At 34.9% G+C, this 18,385-nt stretch overlaps 2 protein-coding genes across 3 annotated transcripts; one reads left to right on the forward strand and one right to left on the reverse strand.

The window, feature by feature from the left end:
- Positions 1 to 487: 487 nt before the first annotated feature.
- LOC141617038 (uncharacterized) lies at positions 488 to 1,483 on the reverse strand. Its single transcript, XM_074434208.1, has one exon. It carries the CDS (start codon positions 1,481 to 1,483, stop codon positions 488 to 490), a length of 996 nt encoding a protein of 331 aa, XP_074290309.1.
- Positions 1,484 to 10,392: 8,909 nt separating this feature from the next.
- Positions 10,393 to 17,606, forward strand: LOC141623141 (protein DWD HYPERSENSITIVE TO UV-B 1-like). 2 transcript variants are annotated; one of them, XM_074439208.1, is made up of 10 exons: positions 10,393 to 10,691; positions 12,362 to 12,428; positions 12,598 to 12,851; positions 13,303 to 13,831; positions 14,159 to 14,815; positions 15,292 to 15,735; positions 16,193 to 16,387; positions 16,496 to 16,552; positions 17,025 to 17,087; positions 17,183 to 17,606. In XM_074439208.1, the coding sequence occupies exons 1-10, from the start codon at positions 10,669 to 10,671 to the stop codon at positions 17,264 to 17,266; spliced, it is 2,373 nt and encodes a 790-aa protein (XP_074295309.1). In that variant the 5' UTR covers positions 10,393 to 10,668; the 3' UTR covers positions 17,267 to 17,606. The 2 variants fall into 2 exon arrangements, with proteins under 2 accessions (XP_074295309.1, XP_074295310.1); XM_074439209.1 differs by lacking the exon at positions 10,393 to 10,691 and adding an exon at positions 11,843 to 11,926.
- Positions 17,607 to 18,385: the final 779 nt, after the last annotated feature.

The following is an 18,385-nucleotide window of genomic DNA, read 5'->3' on the forward strand; positions in this document are numbered from 1 at the left end:
CTCGCGCCAATCACCATCTTCGAGATACGGTCCTGAATAAGACAAAGATTATGAGAGAATTGAATGGTGAGAGTCGTGTCTTTTAAAAGACTTGACACCGACATTAAATTACAATGTAAATTAGCGGCATATAAGACATCTCGTAAAATAAGACGAGAAGAAAGGTGTATATCGCCACTTTGTGTAGCGATTGTAAGATCTCCGTTAGGGAGACCAACGGATAAAGGAGTAATATTTTTAATATTAGAAAAGTGAGAAAGACATCCCGACATGTGGTGGGATGCTCCCGTGTCAACAATCCAAAAAGAAGAGATATTACCGTTTAAACGCTCAATAGAAGGCTCGGTTTTGCGAGACTGCCATAAATTCCCAAGTTCCTCCAATTCTTGTGGAGAAAGTGAGTTCAAATCAAGACGATCAAAATTGGCCAGAGGCGGACGAGAGCTTCTTTCCCCCGTGCTGGCAACAGTGCCTCTGCCCGACACCATTAAAGCTTTTGGTGCGAAACAGAGGGCAAAACAGGGGCAGAAGACGAAGGCACAGAGGAAACAGAAGGCTTACTACGAGGGTCGGGGACGAAGACAGTGTTTGTAAGGTCAGTAGCATTTTGAGCAAGATAAATACGGGGACGCAGTCTATCACCCCACCACTCGGGGTAGTTACCAGTAACTTGATAGCAAAACTGTAAACTATGACCAGATTTCTTACAGGCGATGCAATAATACTTTGAAGGTTCGGATGAATTACGACGATTATCACGCCCCCCTCCCCCTGACTGTCGGTTTCCTTGAGTTACACGCGCAGCAAAGGCCATGGGGACAGGGTTAGACTCTGTTTTATTCAAAGACAATTGCCGAACCCCCTCATCTTGCAAGAGACGATTATAAACCAAGTCTAAAGAGGGAAGAGGATTAATACCAATTATTTGGGAACGGGTGTTTGCAAAACGGTCATCGAGGCCGATGAGAAAGTCACATACCCGTTTCTTCTCCCTTCTAGCCGTGATAAGAGTGAGCCAATCACACTGGCACGGGTTGCAAGAACAGGTCGAGAGTGCGTCGAGATCAGAGATACTATTCCAGATGGCCGTCATACGACCGTAGTAAGCAACCAGGGACTCAGTCGGTCCTTGACGACAAGCCAACAAATCGGCCTGCAATTGATAGATACGAGACTCGTTAACTTGACTAAAACGATTTTTAATATCTGACCAAACCTGTTTCGCCTCAGGACGGAGCACGATTTGATTGCGGATGCCACTGTCAATAATATTAAAAATCCACATTGTAACCAAAGCATTAGTGGATTGCCATGTCTCGAAAGTATCAGCAGTTGCAGCCGGTTTCGTAATAGAGCCATCGATATACCCGAGCTTCCCTTTGGCCATGAGAGCTAATTGGAAAGAACGGGACCATTCGTCATAATTGTTTCCATTGAAGGGAATCGGGGTGATGCTATGACCCGTATTCTCCACATGGACCATTGTGACAGATGGAGTTTGTGGTGTAGGAACGATTTATGTGCCTGCCATAGCAAGAGATTGAAAGAAAGAAAAAAAAAATTAAGACGGCAGATATGAGATGTGAAAGAAAATCGAACCCTAGCTCGATACCATGTTAAAGACGTAAACAATAGAATAAGATATAAGATACTGAGTAATTTATTCAAATAATCATGTTGATTACATATGGGTATATACTATGCTATTTATACACAAGAATGAATAACATATTTACGGAAGTAAATAACTTGTATCGCTAATTACGGAAGGCGGATAATATGTTGCCTTGTGTGGAGTTTGAGCCAACGGCTCTTATGAGGCTCCTAGACCGTTGCTCTTCAACGACTCTCTAGGATGCTTGTTAATAAGTAGCCTTCAAATTTATTTCTAAAGCTGAGGACTGTGAATTTGTATTTTTGGATAAGGCACTTGTTGCACTGATCTTTGTAGATATATACGGAATATAAGTTTGGTTCAGTTAGCGTTTGATAATCACGATCTAGGAAGTGGTTTGTACTTAAATGTTGTTGTCTTTTGTGATTCAGCTCCTTTGATTTTTTTGTTTCTGTTTTTGTTTGCTCATATTATTGTAATCTTGCTTCAAGGTTGTTAATAAATATTTAGGTCTAACCCAAATATAATTATAATCAACCCAAACGATAATAGTGGAACAAGTCATTAGTCACAAACCACGTATAAAATTAGTGGTTCTTTTTTAACAGAATAACAATGGCTTAGTTGTAGCAGTAGTAGTGAGAATAAAGAAGACAACGTTGGAAGGAAATGCAGAGAATAATAATCAGTTTATTGTGTCAAGGGCAATATCGTTGATAGTTACTAAAACATTGTCAATATAAACCAACCCCCAACGAGAATTTGTGAAAGGCTAACGATATACTTGTCTCCTCTCATCATTGTTTTTAACACTGACAAGGTTGGCGGTCCAATAAACTGTTGATTATTGTAATCAAGTCATTAGTCACGGATTCACTTAAATATTATTGTTGTGTGATCCACGTATTCATGATAATAATACATGAAATCCGTATGAATACATACATAAACCATGCAACTAAATATATGTGCATGCAATTTTATTAATAGTGGTAGTGGTGTCAACCTAAATGATAAATCTTTTTGTTTACTATACGTCCATTAACTCAATGTTTACGGTGAGCATGAGCCATCGTATCCATATTATTTGATCTTTGAAGTAGATATATCTGACAGTTATTGAGTACATACTGATCCATATTTCTCATCATCGTTCTCATACATAAAAAAAAGGTTATCTATGAAGTTAGAAGACGTCACTTTTTTCATTTTTATTGATTTTGTTATAAAAATATTTCATTTTTTAACCTACAATTTTTTTACGGGAAGAGCACAAATTTTCAGGAAAGATGGTCTCTCATTAATCTCAATAAAAGACCAACTTCATATATGAAGATTGATACAAATTTGAGTAATTTCACTTAGAAACATAATCAAAATAGAAAAAAAAAGTATTTACACATTCGAGACGATTAAATAAGGAAAACGTAAATTGTTACTCAAGATGGGGTGGGTAAATAACGCATTGTAAATAACAAAACAAAACACAATACAAAAACAAAAGTTTCATAGTCTTACTTAAATAAGGTAGCTTTGACCTTTACTCTTGGTAGCTTTTGTCTACCTGTAATTGTGCAACCAAAGTAATATACTCATGTTTAGTAATTAAAAATGCATGTTTAGTAATTAAATTGAACAATAATTAATAAAAGCATGGGATATTGAACATATATGAATATGAAAAATAATAATTTAAAAAAAAAATCAACGTTCAAAAGGGTAAGGTATAGAGGATTTGTACATTTAATAATTCACAAAATCTCATTGAAGACGGCGATATCCGTCACAAGCTTGTGACGGATACCGTTTTCTCTCACAAAATACCCATAAGAGGTGAGTGGGGAAGCACGGGGGGGGCACCTTATCCCCTCTCCCTTTTTGTGAGAGGTCTTCAGCGTGTGACGGGACAAGCAGGACGCTTTGTTATTAATTTGATATGGAGATAAACAATGTAAAATTAATCTCAATAAAAGACTCTCTCATAAAAGAAATTATCATTTTATTATCATTTTTTTTAGATTTTTCCTTCAACACAATTAGTGTAATATTTTATTGTATTTTACCAAAAATAGAACTACATTATTAGATGAAGCTCTTCCCGTTAATTTGACATTTCTACAGTTCTACCATTCTAATGCTCCTTAATTAACCAAAAAGTCCAAAGAAATTGGTAAACAGCTACGAGATTTCAGGGGTTTGTACATTTATTAATTTGATATGGAGATAAACAACGGGGATAAGTATTTGGGTGATAAGCAAAGTATTCAATGAAAGTTTCATTCACTATAAGTCTATAACTATGTGGTGTTTTACGTACAGATAATTAACTTAATTTACAAATTACTAAATTATATTCCATTAAAAAAATTTATCTATAAATTTGAAAAGTGAAAACTTAAAGGATAAAACTTTAAAATAATTTGCAATTATCCTCTTATTCTAACAAATTGTAATTCCTATTCCTAGAATGCTTACATAAACGTACTTCTTAATCTTATATAAAATTAATAAGATAAATTTTTGAAAAGAAAGAAACTTTATTGAGAGGTGTTCAAATTAATAGAACTAGCTTTTGAACCCGTGCCCGCACGGGCGATCTTCAAAATTGCATTATAAATAATGTTTATATTATAATTGTAATTATCGTACTTTAAAAAAAAAAAAGAAAAAAAACTGATTTATGGGACTTTAATCGAATGTAAACAAATAACTATTTGTAAATCCAATATCATATAATAACTATCATACCCTAAAAGCATACACGATGTATGTGCATCACGTTCATTTTGTCCGCTCTTTGTATTTCTGTCAAAAACAGAACTGCTTTACTCGGGCACTCGACTTCTCCCGCTATTATTCAATTATGCAGTCAATTTTTGCTTCTAAATTATTAAATTAACCTTTATAATTCCCACTCTTTAACCAAAATCATTATGAGTCAATCAATTTATATCACTTATGCTGGATGAAACATAAAATTTATCAACATTAGTGAAGAATTTATCGAAATTTGATGCTTAGGGTGAATATTACGGAGTATATGAAAATGATGTAAAACTCATTCTTCAACTGCCATTCACCACGGGACAATGTTTAAAACCCTTCTCCAATCACTCTCCCAAATATTTCTTAAATTTATCGAACAAACGATTGTTTTCCCAATACATGAAAGTTCATCAGCTTACTCGACTCAGCTCGAATTTTGTCTCAAATCGCAATGACTCGTGTTTGTCCCGACATGTCAAACCCGTGTAATAGATTTAGATATTTTTTTTTTTACGAATATACATGCTTTAAATTCATATTATTGATTTTTCTACATGGTACCCTCCTGTTTTTTCCAAATTTGATTTCGAAACATCATTGGTACCCACCCAAACTTGATGAATATCTCTCAAAGCACAAATTCTCATTATAGACGGACACTATCCGTCTATACGTATAGACGGATACCATTTCCCCTCACAAAATACCCATTTGCCATAAAGTGGGAAGCACATGGGGGTGCCCCACCTTGTCCTCCCTACCCATTTTATTAGAGGTCTTTACCCGTCTGTTCGCCCCACCCGTCTATACCAAGACCAAAATACCCAAAATGCACTAATCCACCTCTTTCAAAAGTTTATTTTATGCACTTTTTGTTGATCTTTTAGCAATAATTTGTCATGCCAATAACTTAAATATTGTTTACTCAATCGTAAACATGTTTTTTTTAAAAAAAAAATTAACTATTTGAAAACTCGACTTTTAGCATGTAGAATTCGAAAAAACATAAGGGTACAACGTACAAAAAATCTTTTCGTATTATCACATTAATTAGTCTTAAACCCGTGAATTGCACGGGTGGTAATGAAACAGCGTTTTTGACCTGACAAACAGATCGTGTCGTGTCAGGTCGTGTTTGTGTCAATGATAAGTAAGTTATTATCCTCCTAAGTCCTAACCCGTACTCAACAGAATTGCATAAACACATCGAAAGACCCAACCCAAACCCAAACCCATTTAAATTTTGTATAACCCACCCCGACGTGTTTAACTCAATTATCTTTAAACATATCAATTTGAATCCATTTAACCGTAGCTCAAACCCATTTAATGAACTAATTTTAGAAGTTATACTTTTAATACAAACATTATGATTGAAGTTTAATAATCCTAATAATATACTTCGTATAAATCTTTGAAAGTGTGATACATGATGAACTCACGAGTCATGACTAATGTCAAATTTTCATTTTTTTTTACTTATGTATCAAGTTAGAAGAAATAAAAAGTAAATAAAAATGTACTCCTTATTGAGAGGTTAATTATAATTTATAAGGTCTTTGCAGCTGTGCGCAAGAATTGGAAAGTATACCTTTTTGTCTATCTCTTATTACAAATTCTCGTTTAAGAATTAAGATGATTATTATCCGTCTTAAACATAAGACGGATAGTATCCTGCTTAAACAAGACTTTTTGTGCTCTTTTATACCCTTGTGACTCACACATGAAACTCCAGTAACCAAAGAATAATTGCTTGTATGTACTTAAAACTTCATTGACTAATTGATTCCGATTTTTCTTATTACATCTCTGTTGTACAATTGAAGAGAAGAGAAATGCTAAAACCGGAACTAAAGATTTGTAAAAGCTTTCATAAATCAATAAAAAACTTTTAGTGACAATAGCCATAAATAATCGAAAGAATCAAACAGTTTCGAAAACATTTACCAAAAAGATTTAAAAAAACTCTTGAATACTGCAGAATGTAATACTTCGTACGGAGTATAGAACATTAACAAACTTGTTATAGTTACTTCACCCAACGATCAACGAATCAATTATCCACTGCCGGATTTTACCCATCTTTTCGACTTCCTTTAACATTTGATAATGTTAGAACACTTCAGAGGGGATAAATTTACAATTCAAGGAATTTTTTTTTTTTTTGAAAGGTTGCCCATGTAGGCTTTTATTTTGAGGTGCAACCCCATCCCTCTAAAATCTGAATGGTACTCCTATGTAGATAACGTACAGTCGTACAGTACTTCAGTATAATTAAGATCTACTCCATAAGATTTAAGGATGTGTGATATACATATGATTGTGTGAACATAAAAAGATTTGATTCGGTAGATCATTACCTATAATACGGGAAATATATTTCAAAATATTCTTTTAAAATTAAGGGAAATATTCAAATTTCAAATATATTTAAAAATAAGCTTATCATATGCGTGATTTGAGGAAGGCACATTAAAGGGAATGTTTTTTATTTTATCAAATTTTGTTCTATCTAGGAAATATTTTGTTTTAGGAAGATGTCTATGACTTTGACACGTTCAATTGAATTAATAGAAGGAATCTTTCCATTATACTATGATAATATTCCATTATATGATAAGCTTTGAATTTTGCCAAAATTTCGTGAATGTTTTATGCCATGGATAAATCGGTATTATGTCCTACCTCACATAGTGGTTTTAGTTAAGTTTTTGCTGTTTTAGGGAATTTTTTTATTTAGTGAAATATTGTAGGACTGATTTGGGGAGTATATATGGTTATTTTTGTTTTTAATTAATTTAGTTAAGTTGTATTTTTGATTTCACCAAGATTTTAGTTTTAAAAAATTAGACGTGATATTTTTTGCTCTTAATGTGTATTTTATTAATGGCAAGATTAATTGAATCTTAAATGATATGGGTATATGGTAAACAACCAATCACACCGAAATTTCCTCCTATAATTATGTTAATTCTTCTTGCAATCATGCTATCTTCCTCTTTATAAGTTTATTAACAGAATTTTTTTTAACAAATCATAATCACGTTGATGATTATGAAGAATAAGTAATAATGCCATTTTTTTTGCTAAAAAATATATGAAAATGTAGTATTTTATTGTGGGAATGGCACTTGGCAGAAGTCATCTATTGCTGACACGTGGCATATGGTTTCTGCTTTAATATAATATATGATATGATATATGATTTTAGATTTATTAAAATTTTGTAACTAATTATTTTGCAGAATATTTTTTGTAGTATGCTGTGATTATACAGAATGTAATTGGCCGAGATCTTATATTAAGGTTATAAACCTCTTTGCTGCAAGATTTGTGTGCTTATACAAAATTTATTTGGTCGAGATTTGTGTGATTATTATAAAATCTTTTTCCAAAAATCTTTCTATAAATATGATTTCAATAAAGTGCATTGTTTACCTGATTGCAAAATTTCAAACTAAATAAACTCCTTTATGAATATAATCTTTCTAACTAAATAAAATCTTTTTCCAAAAATCTTTCTATAAAGTATTTCCGAAAATAACTGCTTGATTTGCTTAAGAATATAGTTCAAAATCAGCAATATAATCTTTCTAACTAAATAAAATCTTTTTCCAAAAATCTTTCTATAAAATCTTTTCGAAAATATCTGAAGTGATTGCAAATTTTTTTTTTTTGAAAAGGGAAATGTTGATCAGTTCAAAATAACGATTCATCCTTCATATACGTGATTGCAATAATTTTTTTTTTTTTTAATAAAATTGCAAGTGACACGTGGCAATTATAGGGACTGTGACACGTGGCGAATAACGGGGTGGACGGTTACTGCTTTAATATAATATATGATATGATATGATAGGAAGATTTATACGGAGTACCTTATTTGAGTAATTGAAATACAACTTTTACGTATAATTCAAAATGATATTAAAAGGTCTAAACAATTAGAGGAAGGACAGATTTGAAACCCGTGCAACGCACGGGCACAAAATCTAGTTTTAAATATATTTGACTTTTCAAAAAAAAAAATTTTTAAATTTAAAAAATCGTTAAAAATTATTTCTTGACCCGTATTCTCCCTAACCCGACCCGTGACCCGTATTCTGACCCAACCCGTATGACCTAACCCGGGACCCGACCCGTTTGACAGGTCTAGTCTTGACATACCTACCTATTGACATGTCATCTAATATATGGCTACCGCGTGTAAAAGAGTTTGTTAAGCTTAAAGAGTATGGTGATTATGTAAATTATGAGGCGAATCTAAGAAATAAAATCCATAGTTTGAAATGAGTATATACACAGTAAAAAAAAATAGTTAAAGTTATTAAAAGGTTCACAAAAACTACCAAGAGACGTCTTTCAATAACGTTATTGAGAGACCTCACACATGATGGGGTGAGGAACCCACTGAATTTTTTTCCTTATTATGTATTCCACTAAATTAGTTGGAGACGGTCTCTCATGAGAGCTACTGAAAAAGGTTAGTACTAATTACATAGTTCCTCGTCAGCATTAATCAGTTATTTGATGCCTTTATACTACAAAAAAAATATTCATTGATTTTAAGCTTTAACTAAGAAGCTCCTAATGGTGAAGTTTAATGGTCAAAACTTGAATGAAATTGTCAAAGGTTTGAGGGCGCAAGTGCAATTTTGTGGAGGTTTCACCAGTCCCCACCAAGAATAACGGACGATCCATATTTTAGGATGATAATGGAATTTGTGAGGTAGCAATATGTACACAATCCAAGCAAGCACTAATCTCCCACGTTCAATAATATAGTGAATGCAATGATGTGATTGTATGAATATTTTACAATGAATCAATTCAAATACAAGTAATAGCCATGAGTCGATTTAGACGGTTATTATTATTATTATCACAAATTAAGAGATATTATGGGATATTTATCATTTGTCTAGGTGGATATTTTATACAGCAAGACAACCATCACAATAAAGACAGCAATAACCCCACTTAAAACCATGTGGATTCATATAATTCATGTCCCCCCACACAATAATCACTACACTTTTTTTTTTTTTTTCTAATTAAAAAGACATTCGTAATTCTAAGAATCAAAACTCAATAAAGTCGCAATTAGAGCCTACAAGAAGGCTGGATTCATTCTTCCAACATGGCGGAGTATAAATTACGTTTGTAGACGAAATACTAATCATCGTTATCAAGTGTCCAATCATCACAATTTACAACTTGACAACTTCATAATCATGCTAACACATTACACCAAATGACCAATCATATTATATACTTGGTAGATATTTCCTACCAATTTCATACGGCTGCCGCAGCCGTACAATTCTTATCAGACTACTCTAATCACATCCATGACTCACTTTTGGGCGTATGTGTTATCCGTAATGGACTCAAGATTAAATGTAACGGATGAGATAAATATCTTAGTAGGTGTAAACTATTTATTTGAAATAGAGTAAACAAGAATGAAAATTCACTTTTTTTTTTTTTATTATTATTCAGTAAGGGCGATCGCGCCTTCTAGTTCTCACCTGACTACGCCTCCATGTAATACTATCAAGTTATTTTGTAATAATGACTAATAATGGTCGTGCTCAAGTCATCTATACAAACTACAAATACATATCGAATGTAGGTCTGATTGTTTGCATTGGTCAGTTTTACCAGGTTTACCACCGTCACAATAAGTAGGTAAACATTGTACAACTTACATATATCTAATTGGATTTATGTGTGGTTTTCTTAAAATTTACTGTATGTTTTTATGTTTAAGTGGGTGAGTTCATAAAATTTATGATATACGGTATATACCTCAGATTCTTTAAAATAAAATTCAAAACATTAATATAAAACTAAAATTTTAAGCCACCAAGCAATGATACTGGTCGTATAGTTTATTAACTGATTGTATAATTATTTGCAATTTTCTAAAATATGTTGGGATAAATTGACATCACTTTCAGAAGGGTTGCCCATAATTTATCAAGATTTGAAGAGTCCATGTCTATCTTATCTTGATTTTCTTGTAATAACGTCAGTACAAGTCTTCAAGACAGCAACTATGTACTACCCTTTTTTATAAATTTGTCCTGACATACACATACTTATACAGTACGTGATATGAACCTACGATATTATGAAAAGTCGCCCTGCTTATATTTCACCATTTCCAACCCAACTCAAAATTCACTTATTTATTCCAAGCTGATTATTTTCAGGTTGACTTTCTTTTTAATTTCTCCCTCTAATATTCTAAGCACTAAATATAATTACAGTACATCTTCTCCATGGAAAACAACTTGGAATTCAGGTATTTTCTCTCTTTCATTTCATTTCCTTTTTTTTTTGGAGTGTCATTCATGCATGTTGCTATTGAGTTTTACTTTCCAAGGTTACTTTTTGGGTACATTAAGTTTTCAGGCCTTAAAATCTAAATTATGACTCCGCCACTAGATTGAATGGTTTTGTTAGCCAGACAGTGGCTGATAGATGAAAATTTCCAAGTTTTTAAGATTTTGGATTTTTGAGTTTACCTTACACATTACCTGTTCGCGCAACTAAAAAAAGTTCAAATTCTGACCATGCCACAACTTAGCCGAAGTTGTTAAAAATGCAATTTGATTGGTGATGAATGTAGTTATGTTTGGATTATGGTGCTTGATTGATACTGGAATTATGTAACTGGAAAAAGATGTTGAGCTTGTCAAATACGTACTCACGTGCTTTCCAAGTTGAATACTTGAATCAATCAATTTTGTAAATCTGGAATTCAATTTGATAGATCGTGCTACTCATCTGCCAACTTGGTATTTTTAGTGCCCAAAATACAAAAATACCAAGTTGTTTAGTGTTTACGGGGTTTGTACTTGTTACTTGTTACTCCGGTTTATAATTAAAACCGGCTTTATTGGTATCGTTAAATAAGGTACATAGTAGTTTATAAGTGCGTAACCCAATTTAAGTTTTATTTGAATTTTTTGTACGGTATAATTGATACTTTTGAAGTAGTTGTATACTTGTATGTGTAGGTGACACAGTGGGTACACATATTATTAAATGAATTATTAATTTGTTTTAGTAAAATATAATTTACAAAAATAAATGCCAAGTTGGTAAGTGATGTGGACAAAGATGATAGGAAGGGTGACGTGGAACATTTAGTCTGCCCATAGAAATTGATTTTTTAGAGTAAAGGCGCGTAATGCCGTGTGAGCTCAAATGCAAAGGGACGACTGTTGACTCTCAATTATTGCCATCTTTTTATCATTTCTCTAATGTTATTAGTCGGTCCAATTAAAGTTCCTAAAAGCAGATTTAGTACGGATGTATAGTATATTCACACCTCTCTCAATCAAATTATAGACTAGAGTTTGTGGATAACTAGTGCTAACTTTTTTGGAATCCGATGATGAACACCTTGACTTGTAGAAATCCGAAAATTATTAAATTTCACTTGATACCATTTAAGTAGTTCCGAAAATTTTGCTGTCTTTTTTGCTTGCCTAATTCCGAGTGAACCCTCTTGCCTCTTGATTAAGGAATAAGGTGATCGACAACCACACCGAACCCACTTGGTTAAAAATTTACTATCTACTGTATGAAATTATCTGTTTTAACTATTTTGGCGCACTGCACAATCTCATTTTTTGTGTATGTAAAAGATGCAAAACTTGTATCAGCTATTCAGCTGCTGTATGAGTACATTTACAAAGAGAAGGTGCATTCCAATCTAAGACTTATTGGTCATTGGATACGAATTCTCGGTCACTTGGTGCAATCTGATATGAGTTTAATAAAATTGCTATTTTCTTTTACGGAATTGGTAAACAGTAATCAGTCACGCAATCGTGTTACACTGGTATGTGCAAACATGGTATGCTAATGGCAAATGTTCATCACCCGAGATGTAGGCATGTAGCCAATAATAACCTTCTTAAATAGTGAACTGCTCTGAAAGGATGTTTTTGCAAATTTAATCAGGTATATCAGGTATTGTACAAGGTATAAGGTGCTGCCTGTTCCTGCAATTTCGGATTCTCTCACCAAGGTACATTTCAAACTGGCATTACTAATGTTTAACGACGTGTTACTCTCCATTAGTAACTTGATCATTGATCAGAGGAATGTCAAAACTCCGGAGGCAAAAAACAATGAGCGTTTTTACAATTTTTATGGAAAGACTCGAACAATTTCTTAATTTTGTGTAATTGGTGCAGGCTGATAATCAAAGGAGTAGAAAAAGGCGCAGTAGCCTGAAAGTTGAACTGGACCAGCTGAAGGATGCTGACTATTTACCTCTTATTGACCTAATCAATGCAATGTGCTCCTCTGATCTTGATGCTATCAATATTTGCAATGAGTCACCCTGCATTATCGATGAAAATCAGACCTTTTCGCTGATGTGTGCCGCCAATCAGAAACTCCATGCAGTTTGCCTCCATGATTTGCCTTTTACTAAACATTTCTTGAGGTTAGTCCAAGTCAGTCATTAATATAATGCAATAGTACTTTCACAGTTCACTTTTCTAGTGTATCGAACTTCATTTTAGGCAAACAACATGAACTCTGACCCGTTCTCCTCATCGCCCCCTAAAAAAAAGGTCTGTTGGTAGACCCTAAAACCAGCCCAGTCCTAACAATCTTTCATGGATAACCCAACCCGAGTTAGACCCTAGTAGAACAATCCAAATATTGGCCTGAAACCTGCCCCACCCACCTTGTTACTAGCCCGAGGAACTGATATAGACCCAAAATGCATCATATCGCCGACATGAACCATTTTGTCTATGACTCTATTCCAATGATGCCGACACGCACACGTCTGATTCCGACAGCTGGTCCAGAGTATTTACTATTTAGTAATCAGCTTTCCGTGTAACTTTTAAAACCAGTATCTTATTCTAAATGGTTGTGTTTGTCAGGGATATGTTTCGAAGTGGCTTGTCCTGTAGAGTCTTGAAGTTGAGCACTTCGAGTCTTCATAAGCTTGAAATGGTCGGAAACTTTAAGAAATTAAGGAAGCTCAATCTCGACTTCTGTACCTCGCTAACAACCATACAAAAGGATCCTTTCTCCCAAATGCCCAACCTCATGCATTTGTCCATGTGTGAAACCCGGCTCTCTAATCTTTGGACAACTACCGCCGCTCTGTCTAAGCTCCCTTCGCTAATAGAACTTCGGTTCCAGAACTGTTTGTGTTGCCAAGATACTGGCCCATGTCCGGCATATTCTGGAAATGACTCTGGGTTTCATGTTAGCAAGAATAATTATCATGCTCAAGAGACAAGTCAGGACTTTCTTGTACTTGAAGATTCATCCCCAAATTATGAGGATCAATTTGAGAGTTTGGATGTTCATAGTAGCGAACTTCAAAGATTAAGCTTATTGGATCTGTCATCTAATAGTCCGGATTATCTGATCAAAGAACTACCCAGTATGATCCAGAGTAAGGTACGTGAATATTTTACTCGCCTAAGTTCTCATTTATGATATGATGACATTGCTCCCTCTCTAGTGAAGTCAATGACCCGCTTTGTAGGGAAGTCGATATATTTTGGATGAGGGTGATTATTTTTTCCTCTCCGGAAATGAACACAATATCTAATTTCTGTAAAAAAAAATGATGTCAAAGACTCCGTGCGAGAAAATGATGTAATGAAGAAAATTGTCTCATTAATCTGTTTGTACATCTTATAATTTGAAGTAGAACTAGGTAAATGTTGTTGACGTAATGGCATTAAGGAAACAAGTTTCATTCCGCAATGTTAAATTTGACAGGAATTGCAAGTTAAGTCATCTGAACAAGGTTTCGGACAGGAGACACAAGAGATAGACCACAGTGAAGATTTCAAATCTACAACTCAACGGAAGTACATTTCACACCATCCCTCACCTTTATGTTTCGAAAAACATTATAGAGAGTTCATACTTTCTTCATTGCCTCAACTCCTGGTTTTAGACAATTTACCAGTAGGAACGAAGGAAAGAAAAATAGCCAGGGTGATATATTCAAAACATTTCGAATATTTACCATACAAAAGACAGCAAGAAGTGAGTGTTCCTCGTATCCTTCATCATCGTGAACTTGCATCTCGTGCATTACCTTGTCGGATACCTTCAGTGTCAAGAAAGTCATCTGTTCATCAGCGTAGTTTTTCAAAGTCTCTTTTGGCAGCTAAGCTAGGTGCCTCACCTTGGCCACAGTTGCATCGCATCTCTGAAATTAGCAGCTTTAAAAACGAGGAAAGCAAGATCTTTCGGCCTAGGCAATTTGAGTACCATCCTTCTAACTCTAGCCTAATGGCTTTCGGGACTCTGGATGGAGAGGTGGTGGTGATCAACCATGAGAACCAGAAGCAAGTCGCTTATATGCCAAACTTTGGAGCAAGCACTAGCATTTTAGGACTATGTTGGCTCAAAAAGCATCCATCCAAGGTATATTTTGTTTTATAGTAATACAGTATTGTTTTTGAATTGGCTCACTAAACTCTGTGAGCCTGTTATATTGTGAAGTATTTTGTCGGTCCCACATTGCGTGTTTCTAGGTTCACGTTAATAGCAGAATGGACTTCGTTCGCGACCTGTGTTGCTAAAGTTCCATATATAGTATATTTGAAACCATTAGCGTCCTAGAACAGATAGCTGTTTCCTGAACCGGAACCTAAACTTAATCAAACACTGAACCATGCGTATGCAACAATGTTTTGGTCGGATGAATTCTAGACCTGATTTTCAAAAAATGTCATCCAAAAAGATCCTCTCTATAATCTTAAGAGTAAGGTTCATATTCGACCCGGCTTACCATAGACAAGAGTCTCTCAGGCACTAGGATTACATTGTTGTTTATTTTCCAAAGTCAATTTCCCTTTCAGATTATCAGCATGTAATGTCCTGCAAATGGGAATGAACAGGTGCTTGTAGGTTCTGACAATGGTTTATTGAGATTGTACGATATTAATGACGCTTCATCAAAGGGTTCAGATTCCTATCATCAAAGAGCCAATTCGATCACCTTTGACAGCTTCGAGCAGTTAACTTCTGTTCATATAAACTCGACAGATGAACTGTGTGTCGTCAGTGGTTGCACAAAAAACGTCGCTATGTATGACATGGGCACAGGAAAACGGTTTGAGTTATTCAACAATCTACACCAGGAACCGATAAATGTAGCCAAGTTTGCAAACCATTCTCCATTCATGTTTGCAACCTCATCATTTGACCGTAAAGTCAAGATGTGGGATCTTAGACAAGGGATGATTCGACCTTGTTACTCGGCTATTAGCTCAAGAGGCAATGTCATGGCCTGCTTCTCCCCTGATGACCACTATCTGCTAGTCTCAGCTGTTGATAATGAGGTACAGCTCTTGTTCTAATTTCTTCATGACATGGTCGGGCTATATATCACTCTTGTTTTAGTCTGTCCAGGCATGCTAGTGATCAGTTGCTTATAACCATGTTATTCCGACACTGGACATTTGCACATGCTACGACACTAGTCACTGATCACATTATCTTAAACTAAAACATGATGATTTTGCATTAGACAGCCGAGTATGACAGTTGAACAGACACGTTGGCAATGGCACGCTGGCACCCAAAAAGATTGTTTACAATACCCCTTTGAAGACTAGAGTACTAGACTTTAAACTTTACAGTCAATTTATAGTAAAATTACAAATTTTAGATTTCTTAGAACCAAAATTGGGTAACACTCACAACGTTTTGTAGAATATCTCTAGACCCCAAGTCCCAACTTTTTACACGTAAAAAGTACGAGTAGCACATTACTTAAACGTGGTTGTGACTTAACAGGTTAAGCAGCTTTTGGCAGCAGACGGGAGACTCAACATAGATTTTGGTATAGCTTCAAGTGGAAGTTCACATAATTATACCCGTTCATATTATATGAACGGGGGGGACTATATCATTAGTGGCAGTTCAGATGAGCATGTTGTGCGTGTTTGCTGTGCTCAGACGGGAAGACGGTTGAGAGATGTCCATTTTGAGGTAATACTTGCTCCCATATCTTTTACAAGTCAAGATAAGAGGGTAGAAATTTGCCTTCTTGTATGTCTATGCTCGCAACCTTAATGATGTTTGTTGTGGTCATTTCAGGGAAGAGTTTCAGATAAGTCTATGTTTGTGCAGTCCTTGAGGAGTGATCCCTTCAGGGTAAATCTTCCCTTTTCTTTCATTCAGTTTTTAGATTTGTTTTCAATGGCTATAATTTCGGTCAAATGGGATGATTCCATTTTCAATGGAATCACCTACTCACTAACTTTGCGCTTTGGAATATGATTTACCAAGGAAAAATGGGTTGCTAAATTGACGCGTTCATTATTGTGAAGTCGTGGTGGATGAAATTCTAAAGATGTATATCATTAGTCGGAACTGACCAGATCCTGTTGGATCTAGATATATCCAAATTGACCCGGTCAGTCGAGTACAAAATTCTTAGTTCCCGCTACATGGGTTGTTGGCCGTCCATGAATATTGGTTGGCTGGTTGGCCCTAAATCTCTGAATATTGGAACAGCAAAAACCTAAATAACCTATAATAGAGAAGCACAAGCTAGGGCGTTCAAGGCGGTAGGATGTAAAATACAGTATCTCTTACCAAGTGTTTCTTTTGTTGCATTTGGCAGGAGTTTAACATGAGTATCTTAGCATCTTATGGGCAATCAAACTCAAAATGTGAGATAATCAAGGTAAAATCGTCAAGAATTTCTCTCTTTCCACTTATATGCAGCATAGGTTGCTTCAAAATTTTCATCGCTTTATATAAGTTCCTTTACTGACACAGGTAAATTTGCTTGCATCAAATGAGGATGGCGAGAATGATGTGCAGTTACAGAGGTCGTGTTCATCCTTCAGTCTAGGAGGTTGATCTTCATAAACCCTATGTATATTGCAAAATGCAGTTTCAAGGAAGGTTGATCAAAAGAAAGATACTCCGTATTAGATATGTAAATTCACAAGCAACTTACTCTTTGTTGGATGCAGAGAAGTTTTTATTTTATTTTATTTTGTCTAAAGATAGCCGAAATAGGCAATTTATTTATCATTCATATTGATTTGTAAGTTTTCGATTTTTGGAACCCAGAATGTAGAGAAAAGTAGTGCATTTGCTGAGCCTGAGAAGGTGTTGTTTGTAAGTTCTGTACATGATCATTTTGTATTAGTCTTGTAAAAAAAATGCACAAAAAAGCAAGGGCTTTTTGTTTTTTCGTTTCTTGTTTTAGTAATAAAAAGGCCCCCGTATGACATCGACAAAAATGTCAAAATTGCTCAACAAATTAAAATACCGAGAATTTCAAGAAATTATTGATCATCTCTACTAGATTTTCTAAATTCTCTTTTCTAGTTCCGATGTAGGAGAGTACCTCAAACTCAGGCACGATACTTATCGCGTCTAGCCGACATTAGAGAACCCGACAAATGAAATAGATAAAAATGTGGAGTCTGTTTACTGCCACCACATTCCCGAAGCTTAGTAAAGCAGTTAATAAATGTAGTGAAGTCATTCTGAGGGAACACAGAGTAACTAAGCAAGGATGGGAACCTCACACTTGTCTCTGATGCATGTATATATATATTCCATGTCATATCATGCACCTTTCTATTCCTTGTCTATATATATATATGTTACAGTAACTAGAAAGTATTGCATTATCACAAAAATAAAATAAAATAAAGAAGATGAAGCCGCTTTGTAAAGCAACTACTATGTTGGTTTTAGTTACCATAGTCTTGTTTGCCTCTTTTCTTCATCCTGCTATGGCTGCAGCTAATGCAACTGCGGCTGTCCCGAGTAAGTTGTTTCCTAATTCCTAATAAATCCTTGTTTTTCCATGAAATTAAGTGAGATTAAAATGCAATTGTGGGTGCAGATTCAGGGTGTTGGCCGAAATGCAAGGGAAGATGCAGCAGAACAGAGTTGGAAGGAAGGTGTATGAAGTACTGTTCTATCTGTTGTCAGAAATGCAACTGTGTTCCTTCAGGCACT

Source organism: Silene latifolia, chromosome X (genome assembly GCF_048544455.1).
Source record: "Silene latifolia isolate original U9 population chromosome X, ASM4854445v1, whole genome shotgun sequence".
Lineage (NCBI taxonomy): Eukaryota > Viridiplantae > Streptophyta > Magnoliopsida > Caryophyllales > Caryophyllaceae > Silene > Silene latifolia.

Excerpts from the sequence above, each read along its gene's own strand:
- LOC141617038 (XM_074434208.1), bottom strand. The coding sequence starts at position 1,483 with ATGGTCCATGTGGAGAATACGGGTCATAGCATCACCCCGATTCCCTTC.
- LOC141623141 (XM_074439208.1), top strand. The coding sequence starts at position 10,669 with ATGGAAAACAACTTGGAATTCAG. Across the intron at positions 12,429-12,597 it reads TTTCGGATTCTCTCACCAAG|GCTGATAATCAAAGGAGTAG; the intron begins GTACATTTCAAA and ends TAATTGGTGCAG. Across the intron at positions 15,736-16,192 it reads TCTCAGCTGTTGATAATGAG|GTTAAGCAGCTTTTGGCAGC; the intron begins GTACAGCTCTTG and ends GTGACTTAACAG.